The 12,500-nt window shown below is 38.5% G+C and overlaps 1 protein-coding gene and 1 long non-coding RNA gene across 4 annotated transcripts in view; one reads left to right on the forward strand and one right to left on the reverse strand.

The window, feature by feature from the left end:
• LOC138019339 (uncharacterized) overlaps positions 1 to 6,728 on the reverse strand; it is a 13,042-nt gene extending 6,314 nt beyond the window's left edge. Inside the window, exons 1-3 of one of the 3 annotated variants that reach the window (XR_011126135.1) lie at positions 6,680 to 6,726; positions 6,469 to 6,599; positions 3,028 to 3,226 (exon numbers count right to left, since the gene is read on the reverse strand). This is a non-coding gene — a long non-coding RNA (uncharacterized lncRNA). Of the gene's footprint in view, positions 1 to 3,027; positions 3,227 to 6,468 lie in introns of all 3 variants that reach the window. The other 2 variants (XR_011126133.1, XR_011126134.1) reach the window with 2 other exon arrangements.
• A 54-nt stretch (positions 6,729 to 6,782) lies between these two features.
• Positions 6,783 to 12,500, forward strand: part of LOC138021524 (cyclic GMP-AMP synthase-like receptor) — a 6,813-nt gene continuing 1,095 nt past the window's right edge. The window contains exons 1-2 of the mRNA XM_068868421.1: positions 6,783 to 6,876; positions 9,070 to 12,500. The exon at positions 9,070 to 12,500 is cut by the window's right edge and continues 1,095 nt beyond it. Coding sequence (XP_068724522.1) covers positions 6,832 to 6,876; positions 9,070 to 11,214 — 2,190 coding nt within the window. The 5' untranslated portion in view covers positions 6,783 to 6,831 and the 3' untranslated portion in view covers positions 11,215 to 12,500. The remainder of the gene's footprint in view (positions 6,877 to 9,069) is intronic.

The raw sequence follows: 12,500 nt of genomic DNA on the forward strand, positions 1-12,500 counted from the left end.
AATTCAAACAAACACAACGCCATGACATGCTTGCATGTCGTGTGACAAAAAATCATTCATGATTACTTATTGGCACCAAAGGTAAAAATAGGGTCTTTCGAATAACAAGAAGCTCAGACTGTTAAGTTAAACCTTTGGTTGTAACCACTAGGAATGGCATGAGCAACTTATTTTGTCAGTACACATTTTGTTATCCATTTCCATTATTAATAAGTCCACAATTTAGCCATACGTAACGTGAACAATAAAAGTCAGAATCAGCCAATGCCTTTTTTTATGTACATGTTGATGGTTTTTTTTTTTATTCTGTTACAACTTTTTGTTAAGCCAATCAAAACTTGTGTAAGGATTTAATCATCTTGGTTTGTTTTGTTTATTACACAAGTTTGACCATCAAAGATGTGTATTACACAACTTTGACGGTCAAACTTGTGTAATACACAAGTTTGACTGTCAATTTGTATATTACACAACTTGGACGGTCAAACTTGTGCAATAAACGAACAATTTAGAGTCTGGAAACAATCTGACAGGTGTTAAGTGTGTATTCAAAACAAACAGTAAGGTAAAAATTGCTGAACAAAACGAACTCTCGATAACATCACTACTTTAATATTCATACACACGCTTAACAAGCGTCTGTGTGCCACACGAAATAAATGCAGTACAGCTCAAAAATAATACATGCACAAGAAGTGGCACAAGAAGAGAAAGAACCATGTTTTTGCAGTTTACATGTAGCCTTGCATTTAAGGTGCAAGAAGCTGGAAAGCTTGCTGCATGAAGTTATGACCCTAACTGCAAGAACCCACAGCAAGTTAGCATAGTCCACTCAAGGGAAATGTGATTGCTAAGTTGTCATTGGTGCCTTTTGTAATTACATCAATTTGACACACTTGACACAGCTGATATCTGCATGAAAGTGTGATTCAAGTCCAAGGTAACCAGAAGTTTTTCTTTTTCTCACTGCCTTGCAACTCGTCTTTGCCACTTTGCGCAGCAAGAAGTTACCACATAGAAGTTCTCGCAGTCCAGTTTTCTTAATACAAAGTTCTGGCGGTTTCAACTTCTAACTGCAAAAAAGTTCTTGTGGCAAGTTTGAAAAAAATCTGGAAAGTACGTCATTTTCATGGGAACTACCTTAATCGCAATATAATGAGTTATCAGTTTATTAATTTGTCCTTGGCTTGATACATGTAAATACAGTACATGTGAATCACTTGTGTTGATGACTACAAATTTATGAAGACCACTCAGACAAGAACAGAGAATGCTTTTTTCTTCAACGCTTCTGATGAAACTCACAGTGAGCTGGGTTCATTCAAGTCATCATTGTGGTTACATTTACAGTACATGTAGCTCGGCAGATTAAAAAAAAAAAAAAGAGTCATAAGTTTATTCCTACTTAGTGTATAGAGCATTTTCACTAACATGACCAGTAGCCATATTGGATTACTGAAACAAAAGCAAGTATTTGCATAAAAGTAGAGTTCAATTCCCGGAGGATTAGTTTGGTACACCATCAAGGCTGCCATTCCTTTGTTTTGGAACACCAACATGGCTGCCGTGACGTCATGTGAAAACGCTCTATGAGCAAGAAATTGAGTTTCAGCCACGAGGCTGCTAAGCCACTCTTCATTGGCAAAAACCTTTTCAAAGAACAAAATGTAAGCCAGACAGTAACATGTTTTATTATGTTTATTATTATTTTATTTACTAATTTAGAGGATGTTGGTATGCCTATGGACAAAGAATGAAAGAAAAACAATGCATTGCATGATGTTTACAATTTTATTACAAATTACTATGAAAAACCATCAATCTGTGGAATGGGTACAAATTACTGAGTGACTGCTCCACCCACTTTCGCTTGTACATGTTCAAATTCTTGCCAGGTATTGCATTCAATGCTACTTTTCAGGCCAGGGAACCTTTCTTGCACTCATATTGACAGCCAGCCCATGATTGCATTTGCAACCTCTCCACTGGAAACAATTTTATCCATTTTCCCTTGAGACTCATGATTTTGAAAACATACCGTAAACGTCCATGTATAAGCCGCACTTTTTTTCACAAAATTGAAGCCATAAATCAAGGGTGCAGCTTATCCATGGATACATCTGTGTTTGGAGTTTTAAAAAACCTAATTAATTAATATTCATACAACTTCTTAAGATCTCAGTAAAGAAACATACATGTAGAAACTGAGAGCATGTTGCTGTTGTTCATTGACTTTTTAATGAGTGGTGGCTCCTAAAGGAGCCGTTTGTGTCTTCGAGTGTTTATCGGCAAATCTTGCTCTCCAAGAGTTCTTTCAAGCGATTAATTTTTGCTTTACTCGAACAACTAAACACCAACCTACAAGGAATCTCCATTCCTCCGCACAGCAGTGACATTTTGGCAGTCACTTCCACGCATAACTTTCCGTCACGTGCAATAAAATACCACAAAATTCCATAAAATATTCGATAAAATACCACAAAATTCGCCGTAAATGGCCGACTGTTTGTGTCCTTGACCACCTTCTCGGCAAATTTGTCGACTGCATTATCAAGCTCCTGTTCTGCATGAATTTTTTCGCCTATTGCCGGTACATCTTTATAGACGTGGTCATGATACCCAGGCCCTGGCCCAGACTCCTCCCCACATTTAAAGCTTGGCTACTAAGCACTCGTTCGTTTTGTTTCAATATCAAAGGAATTGTTTGTTCTTGTTGGTTTATAGCAATAGAACGTTACTGGAACTTCAAACTTTATTGTATTACACTTTTTCCAAAATCTGCGCTTCTAAATTCGGGGTGCGGCTTATCCACAGATGCGGCTTATACATGGACGTTTACAGTAATTATCTTTTCATTGTTGTGGTTGTTCCGGTACACCTTGACAGCCAAAGCTGGCTACTGCTCACATCGTGGGAAAGAATTTCATCAAAATGTTCCACTGAAGTGGACAGGGCAATCACTCAAATAATTCTGGCCCATTCCACAGATCAGTTGTTTCGTAGTATTTGTAATATCAGGTATCTTACCTCACTTGGTAAAGACAATGTTAACTAGTCAGAGCCCTTCACAGAAAATTGAATGTCAAATGAAGTTTTTCCTCTGTACCAGCAACTGCAACTACTGTACACAAAGCAGCTTTTCTGTCCATGCATCTTGTGTACATCTACAGCTGTAACCAGATAAATGCCAGTTACTGGATTCTAAAACATGCCAGGCACAGCTAAACTGCAAACAAAAAGTTAAAGATTTCATTTGACAGCTCTTTTGAAATCACACTTCACCTATTAAGTTATGTCCTTTAAGATAGTGAGCCATCAAGTCACCCGAAGTTCAGTCATCTCGCCCAGTATCACGAGTTGCAGTATGTCGCTTGATTACGCAGTTCCAATAATCTCTAAATTTGCAGACTATATGAAATAATAGCCGAAATGAGTGACTTCGGTTTGGAATTTAAGTCATTTTGTTGTTATTTACACCAAAAATATAAGCTTAACTTACTGCCATTTTCATAATTCTTCGGAATTTCACCTGCAAGCTGCACCAATCGCCAAACTGCATTTTGGCTTAGCTTCCATCAATCAAATTTCTAAACATAGCCGGGAAGATTGATTACACCCCCAGAAAGTGAATTGGAGTTTTTGTTTACTTCACAGATCAAATTCCATTACAACATGCTTTTAGAAATTCTTCAGTAAAGAGATTTGTAAAGATTCCATCATTTTCCCTCGGCATCGAGTTTGAATGTACAACTATCTACCGAGGGAGCCAAAGATGCTGATTGGTGGTTTATGTCATGCATGTTCTTCGTAGATATATGTTAACCATGGAAAAGATTTGTTTAAAGTCTATTTGCAAGATCTCGTACAGGTTTACAAATTAGAGTAATGTATGCAGTAAGGCCAGCCATTAAATAATCAGAGCCATGGGGCAGAAATCATTTAGTTTTTCTGGGCCAAAAAAATCTGAGAAGTCACCAGCACAAACAAAATAGCCTCATGAAGTGGCATACTGTACATAAGTTTGAGTGTAAATGGGACATATGGTTTTCTTAAGCAATAGATATGCTTGTGAATATGTAAGTATTGTTTAAAAAGGCAGATTTTCAACCATTTATAAAGAACTTGCCTATTGATAGCGTATGCTTTGGTTGATTTTCTTGATCACGCGCTATACACTTTTTTGTTTACCTTCAGGATATAAATTGCCTGATGCGAAGCACTGTATTAGATAAGTGATAACAAATTCGATAAGAAAACGAAGTACCCCCGGTGAACAAGGGCATTCTTTGCTTGTCTTGGGTCAATGGTTTAAAGAACGAGATAACTATACTACATGTGTATCATGCTTGTCTTGGAGCACGGCATGAAGAATATGACATTTCTGGCATGCTTTTCTTGGGAACCTTTTTTAGCTAAGTGGAATTTTGCATAATACTATGATTGTGAAGTTTGTTCACATTCTTTTCTTGTCTCGGTTCAATGGTTCAATGAACGAGGCATGTGCAGCATGCTTGTCTCGGGGAATGGCTTAAAGAATATTGTACATTTGTAGTATGCTTTTCTTGGAGCCTTATTTAGATTTAGGTGAATTTTTCACAGTATACAATTTGTTCTTTGATCACATTCTTTGCTTGTCTAGGCTAAATGTTTCGAAGACCAATACATAATTATTTTCATATGCAACTTGCTTTTCTCGGGAACCTAGTTGAATTTTGTGCGATATTACGACCGGTCACTTGAAGTACCGTAATTTCCGGGCATTTACCCGCAGCGGTCTATTTTTGTCGTAAGGGGAAAAAAAGTTCAACAGATTACCTGCACTGGCCTATTACCCGCACCCCAAAACAAAAGATAATCTTGCTACTGTATTACCGGGATAAGAACTCACAAACTTGGAGCGATGAATATTCTGTGTTGTTGTTTACAAAGCGAAAGATCGATAATATTTTCTGCTAAGAACTGGCTATTAACAATGCAGCCTTAAACACTCTCCTTAGCCATTTCTGGTTTGTCTTGTTAAAACGACCTAAATATCAACGTATTAACGCTAAGACTCGATAGATTGCGAGTTGAAGGCCACCATCTCTACGATTGATCATTGAGCGCCATTTTGATAGGTTGAGAGAAAGTTGGGGCGAGTGTTAGAATTAGTAAATCAAGTTTTCACACGCATTGTTTGCGATGTTCATTGAGCGGTTTTACAAAGACTAAGACAAATAAAGCATCATTTTAAAGATTGAATCAACAAACAAGGAAACACACAGATTTGAAGGAAGTATTGGTTTAATTATCCTCATTTTACCTATTGTTTTTTGATCTTCTATTGAATGATACCACTTGTAAAAATCTGTTCTCAAAAAAAAAATCGATATCTCAGGATGTACTGACTCTAAGAAATCGCTTGAAACGGGACAATACTCTCTACCTCAAGGCAGTGCTTGCCAGGAATATTTTACTGATGCGCCGAATATTCTGGTGTTTTAAAATTTTGTCCGAGAATGTTTGTTTACACGCGCTGCGCGACTCATATTAGAAAATGCGGCAGCAGCACCATGAAATTAACATGTCGGCATCAGTTTTTGTGTGTGAATTACGGTACTTTAAAGCCTGTTATTTCACATTTTTATTCTTTTGTTTTTAGTTTATTATTCCAGTTGGCGAATAATGTTTTTTTTTTCAACTTAACATAGAAAGAAGCTGCTAAATTAGCAAAGTAAGAAAGTAATATCACACGCGTGATAAACGATTTTCAATTTGCATTAGTTTTCATCGAGAGCATTAGGCAATTAAAGTGGGATAAATACGGCAATACACAGTTTTTAGGAACAGTTTCATTAACGACTTTTATATTTTTTTCTCTACTTACGGTTTTAAAACTATACCGGAAGATTTAAAAATTATCACATTACCCGCACCTTCCTATAACCCGCACCAAGAACTGTTTGCGGAAAAATTAACACATTACCCGCGGGTAATCGCCCGGAAATTACGGTATGTTACATGACGTTGGCGGTTTTACGTATCTGCGTATCCACTTGGCTTGGTGTTCCAACGGCATATCCACCCAATTTAGGTTACTGCTTCGAGGTGGCAGTGTATTCTGCAATTAAGCCCCGCACAATTAAGAACATCGCAGTAAGGCAATTTTTTGTCATTCGCGTTCGCCTGCGGCTACAGGAATTTTTTCCTCAAAGCGTTAGTGAAAATTACCCCAAAACAAATGCAATAGTTTATCATAAACCTAAAGCAACCCTAAAATCTGTTTTAATACATTTAAGAACGAAAACCAGTGCCGCAGTTTGAGCAAACGTAAGGAAAGGACCAGGGGAGAAAAGTGTGAAGATATGGTCCAAAGGTTGATGCGCTCAAACCAAGTAGTGTAACAGTGCATTTTTTCTTCAGCGTTTCCGCGAGTATCCTTGCCATCACAGAGAATGTCAGAGATTCTTAATACAATAGAAACCTCACCTTAACGAGAACCAGAGACCGAGAACAACATGCCTTCCCCACGTGTTCTTGACCGAAATAATGTTGGATTGTAACAAGTGCCCTTGGGCTCCAACTTCGCACAAAATAAACTGCGTCACCTCTGTAATGAACTAAGAAATCACCTCAAAGGTTGTTGAAGAGATATTAAAGAACAACTCCACAGTTGTTAGCCGCAAAAAGTGAACCTCACCAACACAACGTTTTCACTTTAATACCGCATGGTTTTTTTTGTGAGAACCGCAAGGGCACATGGGATAGAACACAGCAGCCAAGCCTTGGAAAAACACCCACCGGAAAAACAAAGACCTGGAAAGAAAGATTAAGTGACCAGACGCACAATTAATGTTGTTTTCCTGTCGTTTACAGACGCTGGAGAGTCATTTCAAGGTAAATTCCGAGGGGCCTTTGTTTTCAACAAACCATAGCCCGGCAAGCTGGTATGTGGGACCCTCACGCCCCCCGTCAAGGAAAAAACATGGCACATTTCTGCACATCAGTCTTAGGTGGAAGCCATGAAGTCTTTGTACCTCATTTGGGTTTAAACCTTTGTCTTTCTAATCCATTTATTCCTCTATTAAATATTGTTGTGTTATATAAATAATCAGATGTCCCTCTTGGAAGAAAGTCTGACACGGAAGAGAAATGTAGGAAATAAGTTGTTTTTATTGATCACATTTATGCACTAGTCATTTGTTTCCCCCACCCCCTGACCCCCGGGGATGGGTAGGGAAATTACATTTGAATGGTTGTAAAGTAGGTGTATTTCCACTGGGGACTAGAGCAGACAAACACACGTAATTCCCCCACCCCTCTGTTCCTAAAAGATTCTGAGTCATCAAGGAAATGTTAGGGAGATTACCACAATTTCCACAATATACAGTTCTTGCCATTTGTGTGTGCCACATGAACTATATAAGGAACAAAACAAACACAAAAAAAAAACTGGATAGAAACAAGACAGGAATAAGCGACCAATAAAGAAAAAGTTTAGACTCCTCCCACCACCATATTGATTTTGCACGTGTAAAAATACTCATTACCATTGCTCTTGGTTTCTTTTCAGTCCCAGTCCTCCTAGGTAAGAATTCCCCGATATTTCCCCCTGTATGTCTCCAGAGGGGTAGGGCAGAGGAACGAAAATCTTGTAATTTCCCTACCCCCTAGAGGCGTAATTGTGGCGTAATCTCGTGTAATTGCCCTAGTAATTTCCCCATATGTCCCTACTATCCCCGGGGGTCGGGGGGTGGGGGAAACAAATGACTAGTGCATTAGAGGTAGAACCATCATCTTCTGGAGGCCTGCAACACCATGCATTTCCAGTTTTAACTTTGAATGAGCATTAACGATAACTATGTACTTTTTAACTTTGAATTATTATTAATTTTAAATTGGAGAATGTAATAGCAAATTATGTAGAATGAATGAGAGAAGTAATATATACATTTATTATATAGATATTGATGAAATACCAAGATTTCTCCTTTTACTAAAAAATCATAACTTCACCGCACACAGTGAACATATCATTTTTATCTTCCACATGTGAGGATATAGGTGTTGTCATGGTAACCAACATTATTAGCCAATAAAACGTGAGCTTTCTCTTCATTGTAAGATACTTCTGTGCTTTAATATAATTCTTCTAAACTACATTAACATTTGTATTGCAAAATTTGACATTATCATGATTTGTTTTTCATGACTTTCATATCTTGTTTCATTTTACATAACAGTCGTGTTTTAGCAGTTGGTGACCACTTTTTCATTATATCGAAAATGAATAAAACAGGTTGTTTTCATCAATATCTATATAATAAACAGAACATTACATGGCCGCTTGGGGATACGAATATTATCTTCTCATGCTGAAAGTATCTCTCACTCGTTGGCTTCGCTCACTTGTGAGAGATACTTGCAGCACTCGAAGATAAAATTCTTATCCTCGCGCGGCCATGTAATATCCTCTCTTTATTTCAAGCGTTGTAGAATGTCGAACTGCACGTAGAGGAAATCAAGTGCATTTTAGTGAATCTGGTTTTTAAGATGTAAATTTTCAGAAAAATCCTTCAATAGTACGGTCAGTAATTGGCCTAGATAGGAATTTTGTCATGCTTAGAACCACCATACTGATTCATGTCAACACAAGAGAGTCTGTCATCACTGGCTGTCAAAACTGGTTTAGTGGATGGTAGTATTATTAATCGTAATCCACCACACTAAATCATTACTTACCTACTATAATGTCTGCCAAATACATTGTGTGTGTTTCAATCCCCTCCCATTCGTAACATGAAAAAGCGTGTGGGCTACTAGAGGTATCCTCAGATTGCTTTTGCGTTGTGTTTTAAGCTCTTCTCTGATCATGCTCACTTTGACATGCAAATTCTCTTTCAAAAGTAAGCCTCATAGAGCCAAGTGCTCTTTGTCATAATTTTACTGAGGGTTTGCACTGTTGAAGCTAGTGAGAGGACTATATTAATTTTCAGCAAATCTAGGAAGCGATTAATATTAGAAATTAACATTACGGGAGCGATTTATATTACAAATCAACTTTACTATTCTTTTACTCTTCTTTTACAGAAATCAATGGCTCTAAGTGCTTCCAAAGATGATGAATTCAATACTGATTCTAGAACTGAAGTATTGGGAACAGCTGGAATATTTGGAAGGTTCCCTCTGCGGAGCAACGTGTTTAACAGAAGTTGCACATTCTCTGTCTTGAGTGCATGGTCCAGACAACAGTATTGCAGATCAGTAGATCCTTGGAATGATTGGGAACTTAAGTATAGTGATGAAACGGATTTTCCTCTAGGAAATCGCAACTTTCTGGATGAGATATTGTCTGTGGGTAGAACAAGTAAAGAGGAGGAGGCTGGAGAGTATCTATGTGTAGGGTTCGAGACAGAAGCTGAAAACAGCACACTAGTACGCTCTGATGGCATGTGTTATGCTTCGGAGATTAAGAGTGAATTTGGCTGTGACTTCGTCAAGAACACCCAAAGAGATGTCAAAAACGTTTTTGCAATGACAAATTATAGTGGTCCAAATGCGATAGCAAGTAATCAAATGTGCGATTTGGGTGAATCAGTATATGTAAAGACAGAGCCATTTGGCTCTGGATTTCTGAAGGATTTGACAGACTTTAGTTTAGTGGATGAGAGTGATCCTAAACCAACGCCGGCTCTCAAACAAGGACAAGAGACTCCATCAAGGAACCAAACCTTTCGTTTGGAGAATCAAGGGAAAAATGAACAAAGTAGTTTAGACGAACTAGAAGTATTTTTGATGGAACTTAGTGATTCAGAAGCGACTTTTTGCAGCTCTAAAGAAGCTGAGGAGATTAGACATAATGTCGAGTCAATAATATCGCATATATGCAACAACTTGAAGACGTACAGAATGTTTCACAACTGTGCGCTTTTGAAAACAGGAAGCACATACGAAGGACTTAAAATTGGAAAGCCTGATGAATTTGATTTTATGATCGTGTTACCTGCCTTAGCTGATGACCGTGTTCTGCAGTTTTCACAACACAAGTATTTTGAGTGGCATTTGGCTCACTTCAAGGTACTGAACAGGGAATTCTTCAGCGACCTGTTAACGCAAAATGCCGAGGATGATGAAATTGAAGTTGAAGAAGACAGCAACGAGGACCAGTTTATGGCTAAGGTAAGAGACAAGGTTAAAACAAATGTTAAAGAGCAGCTTAAGAATGGACAGCTCCTACCATCCGGATGGGAGTTTGTAGAAATTCCTACTCTTGATGCGTATACTTTACCGCGAATGGCGGTAACCCCCATCCTGAAGTGGACAGGCCAAGAATTCAAAGACCTATACATTAGCATTGATCTATCTTTTGCTATTCCTATTAAAAAGATCCCCTTGTGGACCTTTGGAAGGCAATTATTTTTGACAAACAAGCGGACTCTTTCGGCTCGAAAGGAAGGGAGTGATAATGATGTGCTTTTAACAGATGGTGATCAGTTGTCGTATGTTTTGATTAGAGACAGCAAAACTTGTCGTTTTTCGTTTTCCTGTCAAGAGCAGGAAATTATGAATTCCTTTGACCTACATGCTGGAGAAAAGCGTACCTTTCGTCTCGTAAAGTTCCTTCGACAGTCACTGATGGATCAAACATTTGATGCCGATCTGCAGCAACTTAAATCTCCGATTTCAACCTACTGGCTTAAGACCATTATGTATTACCTGCTTAAGAAACACGAAAAAGACCCTCACGCTTGGTGTGAAGGACATCTAGGAACCAGAGTTCTTGAGATTTTCAAGGTGCTTCATTCCTGCCTGATTTCATCAAAACTTTACAGCTTTTTTATCCCTGGATATAACCTGTTATTCCTGAAGGGGGATGAAGCAGTGGCATCTAAAGTTCAGGAAGTTATAGATATTCTCAGTGACCTGAAAAATGGTCAAGCGACACGACAGCAAGTGCAGCAACAAATGGTGTCCAAAATGAAGATGAATCAAGACCTTCTCTATGGGCAAAGGCGAGAACATCTCATAAATTTGTTCTACATATACGCCTACAATGACTACGAATCCGAGGACCTTGAAACCATCAAGACTGCTTTTATAAACCGATTTTTTCCTGAAAAAATGGAAGTACTTGGCGAGGGCAAAAATCTCCGTTTACTCGAGGCTGGATGTATTGTTGACATTGATGCTGAGCTGGAAAGGATGTACAGCGAAAAATTCACATATTTCAGTTAAGTAGATTACGTAATGATGAGTTAATCAGTTAGGGTGGTTTGCTATTGAACATCTCTCGCAACTATACGGGTTTCGAACTTAAGGGATTTTAGGGGAATTCAAAGCGATCATGCGAGCAACCTATTGCTCAGTCAATTTTTACTGAGTAAACCACCTTTTAAATCTGCAGGTGCTTTACATACTTTGGTACACTTGTCGTGTTTTAAAAGATACGAAGTGGTTGTTGCTTCCCTTTTTTCTGATTTCGCCAAATAGGACTAACATGTTGGTTTGTTCACTGAAACTAGCCTGCGAGCAAGCTCTATTGTTCAGGACTGATTATTTTGGCGGAGCCGCAAGCGTGCACGCGCAACTGATTGCTCAACTGTTTATTTACTAAGTAAAACGTTTACTCATTCTACAAAGTGCCCCTCTGGCCTACAGGTTCAACAAAGTCATGTTCCTCAAAGGGACAGAGATGAATCTTAACTGCGCATGTCGTAAGCGCGTACCAGGAAAACTGAGGACGGCAACACAAAGCTATCGCAACAATAGACCTTTTTGCAGGTACGGCGGCCATTTTGATTTCTATTGTTTCGAAAGACATTATGGGATGCTCAGGGCGCAAATTAATATGTATTTGCCCCCTGGGCATCCCATTATAGCTATTCGAAACAATGGAAATCTAAATGGCCGCCGTATCGGTAAAAGGGCCTATTACATAAAATGACAGATTTCAAAGATTTAAACACCTCGAAAATTTTCCTCTTAAATAAGAATATTACAGTGAATTTTAAGTGTTAAGCTTCTGCAAGGCCTTCACCGGTTATCGAGACATCGTATCTCTTCTCTGATGTTTTTTTGTCTGGACTGATACCTGTAAAAGTGTCTCGAAAAATGAAGTTAGTTCGCGCAGCGTTACTCTTGATTATTATAAGATCAGTGTGCATTACAATAGGACAATCACATGACTTTTGGAGGGCATATAGTTTATTTGTAGCCCGAGTGGCATCATTTGCGCTCGAGCGGAGTGAGGGTGCAAATGATGCTACGTGGAGGAAAAACAGCTGAGCGAGCACATGCGAATTTCATTTGTTATAAGACAACCTCTGATTGGCTAGACTTCGAGTGCTCATATAAGGGGATTCCTGATTGGCTGTTTTTTTTTATGCGAACCAACCATGGGTCGATGGAAACAAAATTCTCGATTGCTTCAAGACTAAAGCCGTGTTCACTCACACTCAACGGTGATTATGATCAACTGAAGTATATATCAGGCTATCATACTCCATTCAATTTTATTCAAT

The sequence above is a fragment of the Montipora capricornis genome, chromosome 10 (assembly GCF_036669925.1).
Source record: "Montipora capricornis isolate CH-2021 chromosome 10, ASM3666992v2, whole genome shotgun sequence".
Lineage (NCBI taxonomy): Eukaryota > Metazoa > Cnidaria > Anthozoa > Scleractinia > Acroporidae > Montipora > Montipora capricornis.